This window comes from Trichechus manatus, unplaced genomic scaffold, assembly GCF_000243295.1.
Source record: "Trichechus manatus latirostris isolate Lorelei unplaced genomic scaffold, TriManLat1.0 scaffold00032, whole genome shotgun sequence".
NCBI lineage: Eukaryota > Metazoa > Chordata > Mammalia > Sirenia > Trichechidae > Trichechus > Trichechus manatus.
Genome location: NW_004443968.1, coordinates 18,946,210 through 18,967,639, shown reverse-complemented (window position 1 = coordinate 18,967,639; position 21,430 = coordinate 18,946,210). Strand labels below are relative to the sequence as shown.

General features: G+C 39.0%; 1 protein-coding gene across 1 annotated transcript in view; it reads left to right on the top strand.

Moving 5' to 3' along the window:
* The window catches only part of SLCO6A1 (solute carrier organic anion transporter family member 6A1), a 125,749-nt gene that overhangs the window by 36,201 nt on the left and 68,118 nt on the right, over positions 1 to 21,430 (top strand). The window contains exons 7-8 of the mRNA XM_004375070.1: positions 341 to 356; positions 18,398 to 18,542. Coding sequence (XP_004375127.1) covers positions 341 to 356; positions 18,398 to 18,542 — 161 coding nt within the window. The remainder of the gene's footprint in view (positions 1 to 340; positions 357 to 18,397; positions 18,543 to 21,430) is intronic.

The window sequence follows — 21,430 nt, the reverse complement described above, 5'->3', positions numbered from 1 at the left end:
GCTGGAAGTGCTCACTTGTCTGTGCCATGGAATTTGGGAGACAGCTACCTGGCTAACTGACTGGAAGAGATACACATTTGTGCCCATTCCAAAGAAAGAAAGGTGATCCAGCAGAATGTGGAAATTATTGAACAATATCATTAATATCACATGCAAGTAAAACTTTGCTGAAGATAATTCAATGTTTGCAGCTGTATATTGACAGGAAACTGCCAGAAATTCAAGCCATATTCAGAAGAGGATGTGGAATGAGGGATATCATTGCTGATGTCAGATGAATCTTGGCTGAAAGCGGAGAATACCAGAAAGATGTTTACCTGTGTTTTGTTACTATGCAAAGGCATTCAGCTGTGTGGGTTGTAGTAAATTATGGATAACACTGCAAAGAATGGGAATTCCAGAACAATTGGTTGTGCTTGTGCGGAACCTGAACATAGATCAAGAGGCAGTGATTTGAACAGAACAAGGGGATACTGCATGGTTTCAAGTCAGAAAAGATGTGCATCAGTGTTGTATCCTTTCACCATACTTGTTCAGTCAGTACACTGAGCAAATAATCTGAGCAGCCAGAGTATATGAAGTATATGTATATGAAGACTCATTAACATCCTGCGATATGCAGATGACACAACCTTGTTTGCTGAAAGTGAAGTGGACTTGAAGCACTTCCTGATGAAGATCAAAGACTACAGCCTTCAATATGGATTATACCTCACCATAAAGTAAATAAAAATCAGCACAACTGGACCAATAAACAACGTCATGATAAATGGAGAAAAGATTGAAGTTGTCAAGGATTTCATTTTACTTGGATCCACAGTCAACGCTCATGGAATCAGCAGTCAAAAAATCAAAAATCGCACTGGGCAAATCTACGGCAAAGGACCTCTTTAAAGTGCTAGGAAGTAAAGATGTAACCTTGAGGATTAAGGTGTGCCTGACCCAAGCCATGGTATTTTCAGTCACCTCATATGCATGTGAAAGCTGGACAATGAATAAGGAAGACCAAAGAAGAATTGATGCCTTTGAATTATGGTGTTGGTGAAGAATATTGAATATACTATGGACTGCCAGAAGAATGAACAAATCTGTCTTGGAAGAAGTACAGCTAGTATGTTCCTAGAATTGAGGATAGTGAGACTTCACCCTGTTTACTTTGGACATGTTATCAGGAGGGATCAGTTCCTGGAGAAGGCTATCACACTTGGTAAAGTACAGGGTTAGCAAAAAAGAGAAAGACCCTCAACGAGATGGATTGACAAAGTGGCTGCAACAGTGGTCTCAAAAATAGCAATTGTGAGGCTAGCACATGACTAGGCAGTGTTTTGTTTTGTTGTATATATATATATGATCGCTTTGAGTCAGAACCAACTCGACAGCACCTAACAACATCAACAACATAAATTAGATATAGAGAGTTGTTTATTTAGTATTGCTTCAAAAATCAGTTGCAGAGGCAAGAGAAAAACTAGATTTTCTGTCTCTTGTTATGCTTGTTATATTTAATACAGATTTCCATTTTCACATAATATGGAATTGGTAACTTTCATTAGAGAAAGAACTGTGTTTAATATTTTCTACTCAATACTTGTTCAAAGAATGAATAGATTAACATTTGTGAACTAGAAGGACTTACAAAAGAAGTATAATTCAGTAACAGAACAATAAATGTACAAAGTATGCAAGGAGTATGTATTGTCACTCATACTTTGTATCTATGAGCCTAATTAATCTTCTAGTCCAATGTTTAAGATAATACATTTTCTTTGAACATTTTTCTCCAAGAGTAATTCTTGATTATTGACAACTTAATGAAAGGAAAATACAAAAGCAAAGCATAAGTATCAATTATCATATTTGCTGTTGTTTTTAGTTGTCATGAAGTCGGCTCCAACTCATGGCAACCTTATGTATAACAGAATGAATAGTTGTCTGGTCCTGTGCCATCTTTATGATCGTTGGTATGTTTGAATCCATTGTTGCAGTTACTGTGTCAATCCATCTCACTGGCGGTTTCCCTCATTTTTGCTGACTCTACCAAACATGATGTCCTTTTCTAGTGATTGATTTTTCCTCAAGTCTTATAAACCTTGCTTCTGAGGAGCATTCTGGTTGTATTTCTTCTAAGACTAATTTGTTCATTCTTCTGGCAGTTCACAATATATTCAATATTCTTAACTAATGCCACAATTCAAATGCATCAATTTTTCGTCTGTCTTCCTTTTTCAGTGTTCAGCTTTCGCACGCATATGAGGCAATGGAAAAGACCATGGCTTAGGCCAGACACACTTTAGTCCTCAAAGTGACACCTTTGCTTTCTAAAACTTTTTTTTTTTATTAGTACATATACTGTTTCCTGATATTGGTTACCAACCCCACGACATGTCAACACTTACCCCTTCTTGACCTTGGGTTCCCTATTACCAGCTTTCCTTGCCCCTGGGTTGGTGTGCACTTTTAATCTTGTTTTGTCCTGTGGGTCTGTCTAATCTTTGGCTAAAAGGTGAACCTCCAGAGTGACTCCGTTACTGAGCTAAAACGGTGTCTGGGGGCTATACTCTCAGGGTTTCTCCAGTCTCTGTCAGACAAGTAAGTCTGGTCTTTTTTTTATGTGTGTGTGAGTTAGAATTTTGTTCTACATTTTTCTCCAGCTCTGTCCAGAACCCTCTACTATGATCCCTATTAGAGCAGTCTGTGCTGGTAGCCGGCCACCATCTAGTTGTGCTGGACTCAGTCTGGTGGAGGCTGTTGGTACTTGTGGTCCATTAGTCATTTAGATTAATCTTCCCCTTGTGCCTTTGGTTTTCTTCATTCTCCCTTACTCCAGACTGGGTAAGACCAGTGGAGTATCTTAGATGGCTGTTCACAAGCTTTTAAGACCTTAGACACTACTCACCAAAGTAGAATGTAGGACATTTTCTTTATAAACTGTGTTATGCCAGTTGAACTAGATGTTCCCCACGACCATGGTCCCCCAAGCCCTCAGCCCAGTAATTGGGTTGCTCGGGAAGTTTGGATGTGTCTATGGAGCTTCCATGATCTTTCCTTGGACAAGTTGTGCTGTCTTCCCCAGTGTTGTATACTGTCTTACCCTTCACCAAAATTATCACTTACCTATAGTCTATTTAGTGTTTTTCCCTTCCACCCCTTCCCTCCCCTGTAACCGTAAAAGATCGTTTCTCTTTGTGTATAAACCTTTTCATGAGTTTTTATAGTAGTGGTCTAATGCAATATTTGTCCTTTTGTAATTGACTCATTTCACTCAGCATAATACCCTCCAGATTCATCCATGCCGTAAGATGCTTCACAGATTCATCATTATTCTTTACCATTGCAAAAATATTCCATTGTGTGTATGTACTATAGTTTGTTTATCCATTCATCTGTGGATGGGCATCTAGGTTGTTTCCATCTTTTTGCTGTTGTAAATAATGCTACAATGAACATGGCTGTGCATATGTCTATTTGTGACAGCTCTTATTTCTCTAGGATATATTCCTAGGAGTGGGATTGCTGGGTCATGTGGTATTTCTATTTCTAGCTTTTTAAGGGAGTGCCATAGCATCTTCCAAAATAGTTATACCATTTTGCATTCCCATCAGCAGTGCATAAGAGTTCCAGTGTCCCCACAGCCTTTCCAACATTTATTATTTTCTGTTTTTTTTATTTGTGCCAGTAATGCTGGGGTGAGATGGTATCTCATTGTGGTTTGGGTTTGCATTTCTCTAATGGCTAGTGATCCAGAGCATTTCCTCATGTGTCTGTTAGCTGTTTGAATGTCTTCTTTGGTTACGTGACTGTTCATATCCTTTGCCCATTTTTTAACTGGAATTATGTCTTTTTGTTTTAGAGGTGTTGGACTTTCCTTTAGATTTTAGAGATTAGACCTTTGTTGGATTTGTCATTGCCAAGAATTTTTCCCAGTCTGTACGTTCTCTTTTTACTCTTTTGGTGAAGTCTTTTGATGAGCACAAGTTTTTAATTTTTAGAAGATCCCACTTATCTAGCTTATCTTCTGGAGTTTGTTGTTAGTTATGGTTTGTACCCTGTTAATGCCATATATTAGGGCCTCTAGTGTTAATCCTATTTTTTATTCTATGAACTTTATAGCTTTTGTTTTATATTTAGGTATTTGATCCATTTTGAATTGTTTTTTTGTATGGTGTGAGGTATGCATCCTGTTTCATTTTTTTTCAGATGGACATCCAGTTTTGCCAGCACCGTTTGTTAAAAAAACTGTCTTTTCCCCAATTGATGGACTTTCAGCCTTTGTCGAAGATCAGGTGACCATAGGTGGATGGATTTACATCTGGGTTCTCAATTCTGTTCCATTAGTCAATGTATCTGTTGTTGTACCAGTACCAGGCTGTTTGGACTACCGTAGCTGTAGAGTAGGCTCTGAGGTCCGGTATTGCAAGTCCTCTGACTTTATTCTTCTTCTTCAGTAGTGCTTTACTTATCCGGGGACTCTTCCTTTCCATATAAATTTAATGATTAGTTTTTGCATCTCTTTAAAGAATGCTGTGGTATTTGGATCGAGATTGCATTGTATTTGTAGATTGCTTTGGTTGGAATTGACATTTTCACAATGTTGAGTCTTCCTATCCATGAACATGGTATATTTTTTCATTTATGTAGGTCTTTTTTGGTTTCTTGTGGTAGTGTTTTGTAGTTTTCTTTGTATAGATCTTTTACATCCCTGGTTAGATTTATTTCTGTTTTATTTTCTTAGGGGCTATTATAAATGGTATTGTTTTCCTGATTTCCTTTTTGTTGTTCTCTTAATTGATGTATAGGAATCCAACTGATGTCGTATGTTTATCTTGTATCCTGTCACCCTGCTGAATCTTTCTATCAGTTCCAGTAGATTTCTCATTGAGTCTTTTGGATTTTCTATCTATAGCATCATATCATCTGCAAATAGGTACAGTTTTACTTCTTCATTACCAATTTGGATGCCCTTTATTTCTTTTTCTTGCCTTATTACTCTAGCTAGGACTTCCAGCACAATGTTAAATAGGAGTGGTGATAAAGGGCATCCTTGTTTTGTTCCTGTTCTCAAGGGGAATGTTTTCAGCCTCTCTCCGTTAAGAATGATGTTGGCTGTTGTTTTTGCATAGATGCCGTTTATTATGTTGAGAAATTTCCCTTCTATACTGATTATATTGAGAGTTTTTATCAAGAATGGGTGTTGGAGTTTGTTGAATGCCTTTTCTGCATCTATAGAGATGATCATGTGATACTTTTATTTATGTGGTGGATTACGTTGATTGATTTTCTAATGTTGAACCATCCTTACATATCTGGTATGAATCCTACTTGGTCATGGTGTATTTTTTTTTTAATCTGATGCTGAATTCTTTTGGCTAGAATTTTGTTGAGAATTTTTTCATCTATATTCACGATAGATATTGGTCTGTCATTTTCTTTTTTTGCGATGTCTTTGCCTGTTTTTAGTATTAGGATTTGTTGGCTTCATAGAATGAATTTGGAAATGTCGCTTCCTTTTCTATGTTCTGAAATAGTTTGAGTAGTACTGGTGTAAGCTCTTCTCTGAATGTTTGGTAGAATTCTCCAGTGAAGCCATCTGGGCTAGGGCTTTTTTTGTTGTTGTTATTGGAACTTTTTTTTATTGCCGTTTGAGTCTCTTCTCTTGTTATGGGTGTGTTCAGATTTTCAACATTAGTTTGTGTAGGTAGTGTGCTTTTAGAAATTTGTCCATTTCCTCTAGATTTTCAAATTTGTTAGAGTGTAGTTTTTCATAATATTCTGTTATGATCCTTTTTATTTCAGTTGGGTCTGTTGTAATGTCCCCTATTTCATTTCTTGTTTGGTTTATTTGCATCCTCTCCTGTTTTTCTTTTGTCAGTTTGGGCAGTGGTTTATCAATTTTGTTGATCCTTTCAAAGAACTCACTTTTGGTTTTGTTGATTCTTTCTATTTTTCTATTCTCTGTTTCATTTTTTTCTGCTCTGATCTTTATTATTTCCTTTCTTCTGGTGGCTGTGGGCATCTTTTTCTGTTCTCTTTCTATTTGTTCAAGTTGTGCAGCTAATATTTTGATTTTATCCCTTTCTTGTTTTTGGTTGTGTGCATCTACTGCTATAAACTGACCTCTCAGCACTGCCTTTCTTATATGCCAAAGGTTGTGGTACAGTGTGTTTTCATTCTTGTTTGGGTCTAGGAATTTTTTGATTCCATCTTTGACTTCTTCTATTAATCAGTGTTTTTTAAGCAGGGTGTTATTCAGTTTCCATGTATTAGATTTTTTTTTCCTTGCTCTTTGTCTTAGGCTGGGTTCTCTAGAAAAGCAAAGCCAGTAAAGCGTATAAATATATATATAGAGAGATTTATATCAAGGAAACAGCTAATGCGATTGTAGAGGCTAGAACGTCCCAAGTCCATGGATCAGGGTAGAAGCCTCTCCCAATTCATGCAGCTGCAGAAGCTGGCAAGTCCAAGATCGGCAAGTTGGAGAGTAGGGCTCCCGCTCACAGGCTGTGAAGGTCGATGAATTCCAAGACTGACAGGCAAGACTGCAAGGTTTCTCCTGATTAATGTACCTGCAGGGGCTGGTGAACCCAAGATCGGCAGGTCAGAGAGCAGGGCTCTGCTCACAGGCTGTGATGATCAGTGAATCCCAAGTTTGGCAGATAAGCTGACAGCTCAAGTCCCAAGAACTGGGGGTAAGATGACAGGAGGCAGCTGCAGGATCCAGAGTGAGCAAAGGGCCAGAATGTCTGCTTATATTCAGATACAGGCCGCACCCCCAAAGAAACTCCCTTTCATCTGATTGGCTACTCACAGCATATTCAATCATGGGAGTGATCACATATAAACACTGAGAATCATGGCTCAACCAAGTTGACACACAATCTTAACCATTACACTCTTCTTGTTGTTAATTTCTACTTTGATGGAGTTGTGATCAGAGAAGATACTTTGTATCATCTCAGTGTTTTGGATTTTGTTGAGCATTGCTTTGTGGCCTAAGATGTGGTCTATTGTGGAGAAAGTTCCAAGTGTGTTGGAAAAGAATGTATACTTTGTTACTCTTGGGTGGAGTGCTGTATATATGTCTATGCGGTCAAGTGGCTGATTGTGGCCTTTAGATATTGTGTACCTCGTTGAGTTTCTTTCTAGATGTTCAGTCCTTTACTGAGAGTGGTGTGTTGAAGTCTCCTACCATTATTATGGAACTATCAATTTGTTCTTTCAGTGCTGTTAGAATTTATTTTATGTATTTTGGAGCCCTATCATTGGGTGTGTAGATATTTGTTATGGTTATATCTTCATGGTGGATTGTCCCATTAATCATTATATAATGCCCTTTTTGTCTTTTATGGTAGATTTTGTTTTAAAGTCTATTTTGTCTGAGATTAGTATTGCCACTCTTGATTTTTTTTGGTAGCTGTTTGCTTGATATATTTTTTTTGCATCCTTTGATTTTTAATATATTTGTCTTTGTTTCTAAGGTGTGTCTCTTGTAGACAGCATATTGATGGGTTGTGTTTTTTGATCCATTCTGTCACTCTTTGTCTCGTTATGGGTGCATTTGAGCCATTTACGTTCAGTGTAATTATTGCTAGGTGTGATTTTCTTGCTTTCATTTTGTAGTACTGTTTTTTTGTGGTGCTGATGTTTTCTTTGTTCCTCTTACTCTCCTGTGCTGACTTCCTTTTATTTGTGGATTTTTTTGTTTTGTTTTGTTTGTTTTTGTAGGTTTTGTGTTTGCTGAGACTTTATGTTTTTCTTCCTTATTTTGATGATTAGGCTTGTTAACTTTCTTTGTGGTTATCTTAATATTTACCCTTATCTTCCTAAGTTTGAACCAGTCTTTTATTACTTGGTATCTTCTTGACTTCCTCTCCATTTGAAAGTTCTATGCCTACACTGTGTATTCCCTTTTATTGTCTGACATTGTTGTCATTTATAGATGAACCTCTCTGGTTCCCTGTTGTAAATCTTTTAGTTTTGTTTTATCCGTGAGGGTTGATTACCTAGGTTGATTACCTGACTGATGTGGTCTTGCATCTTTGATTCATGCTGTAGTCTGATGTTGTTGGTTCTCTAACCTAAGGACTCCTTTTAATAATTCTTGTAAGTTTGGTTTGTTTTTAACGTATTCCCTTAATTTCTGTTTATCTGGAAATGTCCTAATTTCACCATCTGTCTTAGTCATTCTGGTGCTCCTGTAACAGAAATACCACAAGTAGATGGCTTTACAAAGAGAAGTTTATTCTCTCACAGTTCAGTAGGCTACAAGTCCAAATTCAGGGCATCAGTTCCAGGAGAAGGCTTTCTCTCTCTGTCAGCTCTGGAGAAAGGTCCTTGTGGTTCATCAGTCTTCCTTTGGTCTGGGAGCATGTCAGTGCAGGGACCTCAGGTCCAAAGGACACGCTCTGCTCCCGGCACTGCCTTCTTGGTGATATGGGGTTCCCATGTGTCTCTTTTATATCTCAAAAGAGATTGGATTAAGACACTATCTAATATTGTAAACCTCATCAGTATAACCTCTTCACAGTGATAGAATTTCCAACACATAAGGAGATCACATATAACCTCATCATAGTGATGGAGTTTACAACACACAAGGAAATCACATCAGATTACACAATCATACAAGACTGAGAATCATGACCCAGCCAAGTTGACAGATATTTTTTGGGGACACAATTCAGTCCATGACACCATCATATTTGAGTGAGTTTTGCAGGATATATTATTCTTGGTTGACAGTTTTTTATTTCAAGGGTTTATTTATGTCACCCATTACCATCTTGCCTGCACGGTTTCTACTAAGTAATCAGAGCTTAGTCTTATTGTTTCCCCTCAGTATGTGACTTTTCGTTTTTCTCAAGCTGCTTTCAGGATTCTTTTTTTTCTTTGGTTTTAGTGAGTGTGATTATGATATCCCTTGGTGATTTTCTTTAGGGGTCTGTCCTATATGGAGTTTGTTGATCTTGGATGGTCAGCTTTTTGTCTTTCTTGATATTAGGAAAGTTTTCTGTCAGCAGTTCTTCAACGATCCTGTCTATATTTTCCATTTTCTCCCCGGTTTGGAACTCCGATCACTTGCAAATTTTTGCTGTTGATTGTATCCCACATCATTCTCAGGGTTTCTCCATTTTTCTTTGTTCTTTCCTCTGATTTTTCCTCAAAGTGGTATACAAAGATTTGTCTTCAGTTTCACTGATCCTGTCTTCCATTGTTTCAAACTTGCTCCTCAAACTTTCTGACACTGTCCATTTCTGAAATCTTGTTTATCTTTTGGATTTATGATTTTGAGTTGTGAGTTTATTTTGACATTTTGTTCCTGTATTACTCTCCTGAATTATTCCATTGTTTTGTCTGTCTTTTCCATGATTTTGTCTATTTTTTCCTCATTTTTGTCTGCTTTTTCCTTCATCTCTTGGATAGCCCATAATTTTAGAGATTTTAGTTCCTTATCAGGTAGTTCCAGTGCCTTTTCTTCTGCTGTATTGTCATCTAGTGTTTTATTTTGGATGCCTACTGGAACAATCCTGTCCTGTTTTTTATATATTTTGATATTGTTTGCTGTCTTTGGGACATTCAGTAATTATATTCTTCATTTATTGAGCGCAGATTTTTTTGTTTCATTCTACTTTTTTGTTTTATTTGGTTATATCCGAGTAGGTGCGTTGGACTTTCTTTGTTGTTTGCTCCTCTGTGGGAATGATACTTCTCGCCACTGTAACTGGACTATTCCAGGCCTGCTTGGTGCGGTCGTAGAGACACAAAATGGGTGAAAGCAAAAGAAAAAGCTTTATTTGGCTGGCCAAGCAGAGGAGCTCACTGGGACTTGTGTCACCAAGATGGCTCCCAGAACAATAGCCCAAGGGGTTTATATGGGTGAAGTAAATTGGGTCTGTGGTTTTCAGGAATGTCTTGAGGTGGGGCCAGCTTGCTGATTGGTCTGGCCAAAAAGCATTCCCAGGGCAGTCTGACCTTTCTGTGCTTTCTCAGTCTAAAAAGGAGGGGTCTGTTGAACCGGATCTTAGGTTCAGAACCCTCACTTATGAAAGCCTTCCCCCATTCTTGGACTGCTAAAATTTGGTTCTGTCCAATGGGAGAAGAGTTCTGGGGTCACCCAGAGGATAAGGTCAATGAATCTGTGCATATCAGGCAGGCCAGATCTAGTTCTTGCCAGTTTCAGCTGGTCCTGCCACCCCAGTCTCTTGTTTTCCTCAACTTGGCCAGAAACAGGAAGCATATCTAAATAAGGAAATAGCTTAAAGACAGGGAGTTAATTCCTATATCACAGAAGATAGCAGGCACAGCCCTTTGCCTATTCAAGATGGTGGGCAGGCTGCCAGTCTCACTACCTTGTCAATGGACATGGCCAGGCACTCAACTATGCTGCAGCAGGGCAGGTCCAGCAGAGGGGGAGGGGCTGGGATGGGTCATTTGTGGCACATACTGGGGCCAACAGGCAGGGCCAGGGTTCAGTGCAGGACAGATTCCAGTAGACCATGCCAGTGCCACTCAGAGGTGCAATGCTCAGCGCACGGTGTAGATAGGCTGGGGGTGTGTGTGATGTGTGGGGCTAAGTGGGTGTGGGAAAGAAGAGAAACAAAAGCCACACACAAAGAAGTGCTGAGACAAACTGCCATTGGAGTGGTGCAGACCTGGGGAAACTGTGTGCCTGTGGCTTTTTAGCCAGATGGTGTGGCATAGCCTGTCAAGAAAGGACAGATACAGCACACACAGCTAGGTGGGTAGGAGAAAGGAAAGGAAGAGAGAGAGATAAGAAAATAAATATAAAAAAAAGAGAGAAAACCACACATGGCCAGGTGGTTGGGAGAAGGGAAAGGAAGGAAGGTAGATAGAGGCAAAATCTAGGGGGAAAAAAAAGATGTCACATGATTGGGAGGAAAGAAAGGAAGGAAGGTAGAGAGTGACAAGAAACCCAGAAAAAAGAAGAAAAAAGATGCCTCAAGGGAGCCTACCGGAAGCAAGTTCCCAGCTGATTGGTGCTGTACAGCCTGTCAAGTAGTGGACATGGCACGTGGTGCCAGATGTTTGGGGGAAGAGTAAGAAAGGAAGAAAGACAAAATAAAAGAGAAAAAGAAAAATGTCCCAAGGGAGCCCACTGGCATGGTCGTGCGGACCAGGGATGGGGCTCTCTAGCCAAACGGCACTGCACAGCCCATCAAGAAGGAGTGGAGATGGCACAAGGTGCCAAGTTTTCAGGAGAAAAGGAAGGAAGGATGGTAAGGAGGGACAAGAAACCAAGAAAAGAAAAAAAAAAAATGCCCCAAGGAAGCCGTTTGGCTTGGTGGCTCATACCAGGGAAGGAGCTACCCAGCTGAGCGGTGCTGCACAGCCCATCTAGAAGGAGCAGAGAAAGCACATGGTGCCAGGTGTTCAGGAGAAAAAAAGGAAGGATGGTAGAGAGAGACAAGAAACCGAGAAAAGAAAAAAAAAAAAAAAAAGCCCCAAGGGAGCCCACTGGCTTGGTGGCGTGGACCTGAGAAGTGGCTCCCCAGACAAGTGGCGCTGCACAGCCCATCACAAAGGAACAGAGATGGCACATGGAGCCAGGTGTTTGAGAGAAAGGAAAAGCAGGTGAGAGAGAGAAGAAACCAAAATAAGCTAAAAAGAACAACAACAGCAACAAAAAAATGGCACTAAATGAGCTGGCTGGTGGGGCCAGGGCAAATCCAAGTGGCAGGGAGCCGGCACTTCCCCAGCTAAGCGACCTTGGCCCGCTGGAAAGTGGCAGAGGTTGAGCATGGTGAGGAAGGTTTGGGGGTGGGAAAGCGTGTATCACTGGTTACCCGGTGCTCTGTCTTCTGCTTGTAGCTCTGTGAAGCTGTCTTCCATACTCCCTGTCCACCATTCTTGGGCTGAGGGATCCAAGGTGGCAAATCTGTGTCACTTTAGCTGATAGGGGACCTCCACTCCATAGCTCTCCTCGCTTTCTGTTCTCTGTCAGTTTCTTGTTCCATTTGGTGCTTGGTTGAGTTCTTTATCCCTTCATTTGGCTCTTAAGGTTCCAGGAATCACAGTTGTCTCTCTTTTACTTTGTTTTTTGAGTCTTTGCTGTGGAGGGTTGGCATGGTGCTTCTGTCTATAGTCGCATGTTATCTCTGTTGTCTAAAACTTTAAAGAGGCTTTTTGTAGCAAATTTGCGAAGTGCACTATGTCATCTAATTTCTTCACTGCTTCTTCCTTGGCTGTTGCTTGTTGATCCAAGAAGAATTAAATAATTGGTCACTTTCATTTCTTCTTTATTTATCATGATGCTATTCATTGGTCCAGTCATGAAGATTTTAGGTTTTTTTTAATGTTCAGGTGTAATCCATACTGAATGCGCTATAGTTTTTTACCTTAATCAATTAGTGCTTCAAGTCATTTTCATTTTTGGCAAGCAAGATTGTGTCATCTGTATATTGTAGGTTGTTAATGAGTCTTCTCCAACCCTGATACTATTTTCTTCTTTATATAGTCCAGCTTCTTGGATTATTTGTTCAACATACAGACTGAATAACTAAGACAAAAAGATATAAGCCTGCTGCACAATTTTTTCCAATTTTCAACCGTGTAGTATCCCCTTCTTCTGTTTGAAAGACTGCCTCTTGATCCATGTGCAGATTTGACATGAATATAATCAAGTGTTTTGGAAGTCCCATTCTTCTTAATGTTATCCATAATTTTATGATCTGCACAGTTGAAGGTCTTCACATAGTTGGCAAAACACAAGTAAACACATCTTTGTGATTTTCTCTGTTTTTGGCTAAGACCTATTTGACAACTGCAATGATTCCCTTTGTTCCACATCCTGTTCTGAATCTGGCTTGAACTTCTGGCAGTTCTCTGTCAATGATTTGTTGTTGTTAGTTGCCATAGAGTAAATTCCAACTCATGGTGACCCCAAGTGTGGAGAGTAGAACTTCGTTCCATAGGATTTTCAAAGCTGTAAACTTTCAGAAGCAGATTACCAGGCCTGTCTTCTGAGGTGCCTCTGGGTGGGTTTGAACTGCCAACCTTTTGGCTAATAGTCGAGTGCTGAACCACTTGTGCCACCCAGTGGCTCCCCTGACAATAGTAGGAAGCAAAAATAAGAAATGGCTATTTACATCCCTGAAGGAGCCCTGGTGGCACAGTGGTTAAACTCTCCGCTGCTAACTGAAAGATCAGCTGTTTGAACACAACAGCTGCTCTATGGGAGAAAGATGTTGTAGTCTGATTCCATAAAGATTACAGCCTTGTACACCCTATGGTGCAGTAGTTTTACTCTTACCTAAGGTTGCTTGAGTCAGAAGAGACTCCACTGGCAATTTTTTTTTTGTTTTATGTTTTTGGTTATTGACATCCTTATAGTGGGGGAAGGGAGAAGTGGGAGTTGATTAATTAATGTAACAGAGGAAAAATATAAGGATCAACTCCAAACTTTTTCTTCACTTCCAAAATATTTTGGTGTCTTGGTATAGAAACAAGTTTTCTGTTGTTAAATTCCCTATGGGGATGGATAAATACGTGAGAATCACACTATGCAAAATTAGGTCCCACTCAAAAGCCAAATTATATGAATATGCAGAATATAATTAGATCTAAAAAGTAGTGTTTAGAGCTAGAAAAAGAAAATTTAAGCAATTAGAAATATATAAACAAAAAACAAAAAAAATAAAATAAAAAAATATATAAACAGAAAACAACACTAAATACTTTCAAAGATGTATGCATCTTGAAGAAAATACAGGAATTAGATTGAAAGTTAATATTTTAATGTAAGTTACTATCATGTTGTTTGTAGGTGCCCTTCAGTTACTTCCAACTCATAGAAACTGTATGTACAACAGAATGAAACACTGCCCAGTCCTGCGCCATCCTCACAATCACTGCTATGTTTGAGCCCATTGTTAGAGCCACTGTGTCAGTCCATCTCATTGAGGGTCTTCCTCTTTTTTGCTTACCCTCTACTTTACCAAGCATGATGTCCTTATCCAGGGACTGATCCCTCATGACAACATGTCCAAATTATGTGGGACATAGTCTCACCATCTTGCTTCTAAAGAGTACTCTGGCTATACTTCTTCCAAGACAGATATTTTCATTCTTCTGGCAGTCCATGGTATATTCAATATTCTTCACCAACACCATAATTCAAAGACATCAATTCTTCTTCAGTCTTCCTTATTCATTGTCCAGCTTTTGCATGCATATCAGGTGATTGAAAATACCATGGCTTGGGTCAGGCACACCTTAGTCCTCAAAGTGATAGCTTTGCTTTTTAACACTTTAAAGAGGTCTTTTGCAGCAGATTTGCCCAATGCAATGTGTCTTTTGATTTCTTGACTGCTGCTTCCAGAGTGTTGATTGTGGGTCGGAGTAAAATGAAATACTTGACAACTTCAATCTTTTCTCTTTTTATCATGATGTTGCTTATTGGTCCGGCTGTGAGGATTTTTGTTTTCTTTATGTTGAGGTGTAATCCATACTGAAAACTGTATCTCTGATCTTCATCAGTAAGTGCTTCAAGTCCTCTTAACTTCCAGCAAGCATGGTTGTGTCATCTGCATATTGCAGGTTGTTAATGAGTTTTCCTCCAACCCTGACACCCCATTTTTCTTCATATAGTCCAGCTTCTCAGGTTATTTGCTCAGCATGTACATTGAATAAGTATGGTGAAAGGATACAATCCTGATGTACGCCTTTCCTGATTTGAAACCACAATGTATTTCCTTGTTCTGCTCAAATGACTGCCCCTTGGTCTATATACAGGTTCCACACAGGCACAATTAAATGCTCTAGAATTCCCATTTTCCCAGTGTTATCTATAATTTGTTGTGATCCATAATTTGTGTTTTGTAACTCTAGTTCTTTGCACATTTCATCTTAATACTCTACTTTGTCTTCTTGAACTTCCCTGTAAAATCTTTCTTTTCAGTTCTTTTACTTCATTATTTCTTCTGTTCGTTTTAGCTACTCTACATTCAATACCTTTACATAGTAAATAAAACACAAGTAAACATCTTTCTGTATAATCTACTTTCAGCCAAAATCCATCTGACATCAGCAATGATATCCCTCATTCCACATCCTTTTCTGAATCCTGCTTGAATTTCTGGCAGTTTTCTGTCAATGTACTGCTGCAACTGTTTTCAGCTATCTTCAGCAAAATTTTATTTGTATGTTTTATTAATGATATTGTTCTATAATTTCCCCATTCTGTTGGATCATCTCCCTTTGGAATGGCCAAAAATATGGCTCCCTTCCAGATGATTGGCCAGGGAGCTGTCTTCCAAAGTTTTTGGCATAGACAAGTGAACACTTCCAGCGTTGCATCTCTTTGTTGAAACATCTCAATTGGTAGTCCCTCAATTTCTGGAGCCTTGAATTTTGCCAATGCCTTCAGTACAGCTTGGACTTCTTCCTTCAATACCATCCGTTTTTGATCATATGCTACCTCCTAAAATGGTTGAATGTAGACTAGTTGTTTTTGGTACAGTGACTGCGTATTACTTCTGACTTCCTTGATGCTTCCTGTGTTGTTCAATATCTTGCTCGTAGTATCCTTTAATATTGCAACTTGAGACCTGAATTTTTTCTTCAGTTCTTTCAGCATGAGTGAAATGCCAAGAGTGTTCTTTCCTTTTGGTTTTGTAACTCTAGGTCTTTGCACATTTCATTGTAATATTCTACTTTGTCTTCTTGAGCTGTCCTGTGAAATCTTTCTTTTCAGTTCTTTTACTTCATCATTTCTTCTGTTTGCTTTAGCTACTCTACGTTCAACAGCAAGTTTCAGTCTCTTCTGACATCCATTTTTGTCTTTTCCTTCTTTCCTGTCTTTTCAATGACTTTTTGCTTTCTTCGTATATGATGTCCTTGATGTCATCCCACAACTTATCTGGTCTTCTGTCATTAGTGTTCAATGCGTCTGGTGGGATATACTCAAAGTTGTACTTTTACTCTCATGGACTTGTTTTAATTTTCTTCAGCTTCAACTTGTATTTGCGTATGAGGAATTAATGGTTTGTTCTGCAGTCAGCCCCTGGCCTTGTTCTGACTGATGATATTGAGCTTCTCCACTGTCTTTTTCCACAAATGTAGTCAGTTTGATTTCTGTGTATTCCACCTAGCGAGGTCCGAATTAATAGTCACTGTGATGATTAAGATTGTGTGTCAACTTGGCTGGGCCATGATTCTCTGTGTTTTAATGTAATCGCTCCCATGATTGGATATACTGTGAGTAGCCAATCAGATGAAAGGGAGTCTCCTTGGGGGTATGGCCCGCATTTGTATATAAGCAGATGTTCTGGCTTTTTGCTCTCCCTGGATCCTGCGGCTGCTTCCTGTCATCTCATCTCCCGTTCTTGGGATTTGAGCTGTCAGCTTATCTGCCGAACCTGGGATTCGTCGATCCGCACAGCCAGTGAGTGGGAGCCCTGCTCTCCAACCTTCCGATCTTGGGCTTGCCAGCTTCTGCAGCTGTGTGACTTGGGAGAGGCCTCTACCCTGATCCACGGACTTGGGACGTTCTAGCCTCTACAATCACGTGAGCTATTTCCTTGATATAATCTCTCTCTATATACATATTTATACACTTTACTGGTTTTGCTTCTCTAGCGAACCCAGCCTAAGACAGTCACCATTTATGTTGTTGACAAAAGGTATTTCCAGTGAATAGGTAATTGCTCTTGCAAAATTCTGTCATTCAGTCTCTGGTTTTGTTTCTTTCAGTGAGGTCATATTTTCCAACTACTAACTCTTCTTTTTCTCCAATTTTTGCATTCCAATCACTGCATCTTGATTGCATGTTTGATCAATTTCAGACTCCAGAAGTTGGTAAAAATCTTCAATTTCATCTTTGGCCTTAATGAGTAGTATGTAAATTTGAATAATATTTGTATTAACTTGTCTTTCTTGTAGGCATATGGATATTATTCTATCACTGACAGCAGCATTGTACTTCTGGATATATCCTGAAATATTCTTTTTGACAATGACTTCAACGCCATTCCTCTTCAATTTGTCATTCCCTACATAATAGACCATATGATTGTCCAATTCAAAATGGTCAATACCAGTCCGTTTCAGCTCATTATCTTTTAGCATTCCATATCATTTCTGACAACTTCAAATTCTCCTAGATTTATACTTTGCACATTCTACGTTCCGATTATTAATGAATGTTTGCAGCTGTTTCTTCACATCTTGAGTAGTTCCGTATCAGCAAATGAAGGTCCTGAAATCATTACTCCAACCATGTCATTAAGGTCGATTCTACTTTGAGGAGGCAGCTCTTCCCCAGTCGTATTTTGAGTGGCTTCCAACCTGAGGTGCTCATCTTCCAGCACTATATCAGACAATGTTCTGCTGCTATTCATAAGGTTTTCACCAGCTAATTTTTTAAAAGGTAGATCGTCAGGTCCTTCTTCCTATTCTATCTTAGGAAGCTCTGCTGAAACCCTTCCACCATGGGTGACCCTGCTGGTATTTGAAATGTCATTGGCATAGCTTCCAGCATCATAGCAACACACAAGCCACTACAGTACAACAAATTGAAAGACCAGTGATGGACTATCATGTTAGTTACTCCGAATAGTATAATAGATAATAGTAAACCATCCCTGTACATCCTAGTAAGACTTCTGAATAAGTTCAACAAAGTTACTAGAATACAGTATTACATAACTTCACTTTTTATTTAGGTGGAATTTCAGGAGTAAAATATAATCGTATCTTATTAATTGCAGTCATTGCAGTCATCATGATTTTCCGTAGTGTTGCTTAAATTTCCTTTGTCATTTATTTTTTAAAAAAAGACTTGCTAAGAAGATTAATAAATAAGTAAACAAAAGTAAAGGAAAGTTCTAGATACCTGGTTAATGACCTGTCTACTTTTTGTGACTCTTTCCAATAAACTGTCAGACCCACAAATTAAAATTATAGGTGTTATGGAGAGCAAATTATGGGGAAAAAAACCCAAAAAACAAAACAAAAACAAGCAATCAAAACAGGAAAAAACATTTTAAACACTACATGACTTTCAGGAACCTTTGTGGTGGAGTGGTTAAAAGTGATCGACTGCTAACCAAAAGGTAGGCGGTTCAAAACCACTAGCAGCTTCTTGGGAGAAAGATGTGGCAGTCAACTTCTGTAGAGATTTATGGCCTTGGAAACCCTATCAGGTCGTTATGAGTCGGAATCAACTAGACGGCAGTCAGTTTGATTTTTGGGTATATGACTTTTATAGTATAAGTTATTGGTGAATTTTAAGATTTCTGTTTGGATTTCTATTGTTTTTAATATTTTTGCTTTAGATTGCAAAAAGTAAAATTTTTGTGGATTGATCATTAGCATACATTTGTGTGTATCTATTGCTATTAACCTAATAAAATAATTGATATATAACTTATTTCTATTTCAGATTCTGATGAAGAATCAAGTGTTTGTGTGCCTGGCTCTGTCCAGAGCTACCGAGTATTTACTTATTATTGGAGTTTCTGAATTTTTGCCTAAATATATTGAAAATCAGTATGAATTAACACCCACAGTGGCAACTACACTTGCAGGTAGACTTTACTACTCATTGTGTTCATTTTAAAAATTTTGTATACAATTTTCACATACATATTTATGAAATATTTCAAATAAACAGAAAGTACAAGTATTATAAACAGATACCTAAATACCTTTTGCTCAACTATGAAAATATGAGCATTTTACCATTGTTGTATTAATATTTTTTTTAACACATAGTGCTTTGTAAGGATTTGTGAACCTCCCTCCCTAGTACTGTTTATTTTCCTTCCTCCTTCCGGGAAGGTAATCATTCTTCTGAAGTTAGACCATCTTTCCCATACATGTTTATATGTCTTTTCTGGTTATGTGTATATCCATAGTTCTAAAATTCTTGTTTCATTTTGTAATACTCTTCTGCTACTTTTTTTTATCAGAAATTATACTGTTCAAATTCATGTTGATCTATATCTACTTAATGCGTTTTAACTGTGCTGTGGAATTCTATTTTATAAATATACCACTGTTTATCCATGATCTTATTAATTTATCCTAATCTAGCCACTGGCCTGTTAATGAAAGTGAATTTGCCTTCTTTTTTTTCACTTTTCCAAACAATGCAATAATGAATAGGCTTGTTCATGTCTCCTGTGCACATTTGTAAGTTGATCTAGGTTTAGACATTGAAGGGGAATTGTATTGTGTACATCTTCATTGTTACTAGATATTGAAAATTGGCTCTACAAAAGAGGTTGCAAATGAATGAAATATTTTAAGGTTCTAGTGTTAATATGAAAGTGGTAAAAGTAATCGTTTGTTTTAGGCTGTAAAAATAAGAATGCATATTGTAAATTTTAGGGTAACCAGCAAAAGAATAATAAACGAGTATATTAATATAAAAAATCTGATTGATCAAAAACAAGAAAGGAAAAAAAAGAACATAAAGCACAGGGGTCAAATAGTAAACAAATGTTAAGATGTGCAGAGATCTTGCTGAGTAGATTTTGAGATAAAGGGTGCACAATTGACAGATTGCAAATAGTCCTAAAAGCCAAAAATATGATGCTGATTGGTTTCAAGAGCTATAATGATGGATTTTTCCATGACTGCACAACTTTGCTGGCCACTCAGTAATCTAATCAACATAGGCTTGGACCAAACCCACTCAATTTGTTTCAAAAAGTATTTAACTAAGGCTAATATCGACGATACTCTAAGCAACAGGATGAGTCCACCCTGCAGTATTGACCTGTCATGCTCTCAGATGTCCTGGACCCAGCCAGCTAAACAAATTCCTTAGTCATCAGGGTCTATTTTAGAAAGTTAAGTGGCTTTCTCCTTCAGTTTCTGTATTGAGCTTTACACATAGCCTGAGGCATTAATCCAGATGTAACAGAATGTATTAGTAGTTGCATAGATTCTGTCTTGGCCTGCAAGGAGGAAGTTTTAGGCAATTAATGTCATCCATAACAATGCTGATCAGTGAGTTGAGGCTGACTAAAGTGCTTCCTAGAGATGAGATGGTGTCATTGATTTTTTTTTAAAAAAGTAAAATTGGGGACTTCTGGCAAAATGGTGCTCTAGGCAGAAGCACCACGCTGTCCCTTCACAGCAAAGATCCGAAAAACTAAGCCGAACAGAGAAAACAACAATCCTGAAACCCTGAAACATCAAATGAAGAGATAAAGAACTCAGCCAAGCACCAAATGGAGTGAGAAAACTGACAGAAAACGGAGAGCGAGGAGAGATTCATGCAGAGGTCCCCTAGCAGCTAACGCAGCGCAGATCCACCATCTTGGACTCCTATCAGAGACCAGCAAACGGGGTACGAGAAAGCAGCTTCACGGAGCGTCCAGCGGGAGACAAAACAACCGGTAATTTGCGATATATACTTTCCCACCCCCCACCCTTCTTCACCCCCACTCGGTCTCCTCTGCTTCCCATGGCTACAATCTCTTGTCCGGGAAACACCGGCTTCCTGGATTCCATACACCCGAATGGGCCGGCTCTCTGAGTGCCATTTGTTGGCTGCTGGTGTTGCTTTTTTCTGCTTCTTTTGATTTCTTCCTTACCTCACACCACCTTCAACTCCTTTCGCTCAAATACCTGGCTCCATGTGCCATCTTTGCTTCTTCCGGAGGGGCTGCAGAGCTCCAGTAATTTGTGATATACGCTTTCCCACTCCCAACCTTCTTCACCCACACTCGGCCCCCTATGCTTCCCGCAGACACAGTCTCTTGTCCTAGAAACACCGGCTGCTTGGATTCCACCAGCCCGCACTAGCTGGCTCTCTGAGTGCCATTTGCTGACTGCTGGTGTTGCTTTTTTTTCTGCTTCTTTTGATTTCTTCCTTACCTCTCACCACCTCCCCCTCCTTTCGCTCAAATGCGTGGCTCCATGCGCCATCTTTCCTTCTTCCTGAGGGGCGGTGGAGCTCTGTTCTAGTGTGGAACTGCTTCCTGGTCTGGGCTGCAGCGCTGGTGGGATCCCAGGGCTTTTGTTTGTTTGTTTGTTTTGAATTGTTTGTTTGTTTTCTTTTCCTTTTCTTGAGTTGGGAGTCCTTTCTGGCGAGGCGGTGCTGCGTGGCAAGGAGACCACCCCCTCGGCTTGCACAGATGTGCAGAGGGATTCCTAAGGGCATTTCTTTTTTCGTTTTTTTTTTTTTTTCTGTTTTTTTTGGGGGCTTTTCTTCTTCTTTTTTTTAAATTTGTTTTGTTTTCTTTTCCCTCTTTTTCCCTTTTTGTCTTTCTTCATTACTTGCTTTCTCGTCTCTCTATATCTTCCTTCTCTTTCTGTTCTCTGAATACCTGGCATTGTATACCTCTATGCCTTCTAGCCAGGCTGTACTGCAACACCTGAGAGTGACTTCCCCAGACCTCATAGCTGCACCGGTGGGATCCCTGGGAACTTTGCAGTTCTTTAACCTTTCCGATTTTTATTT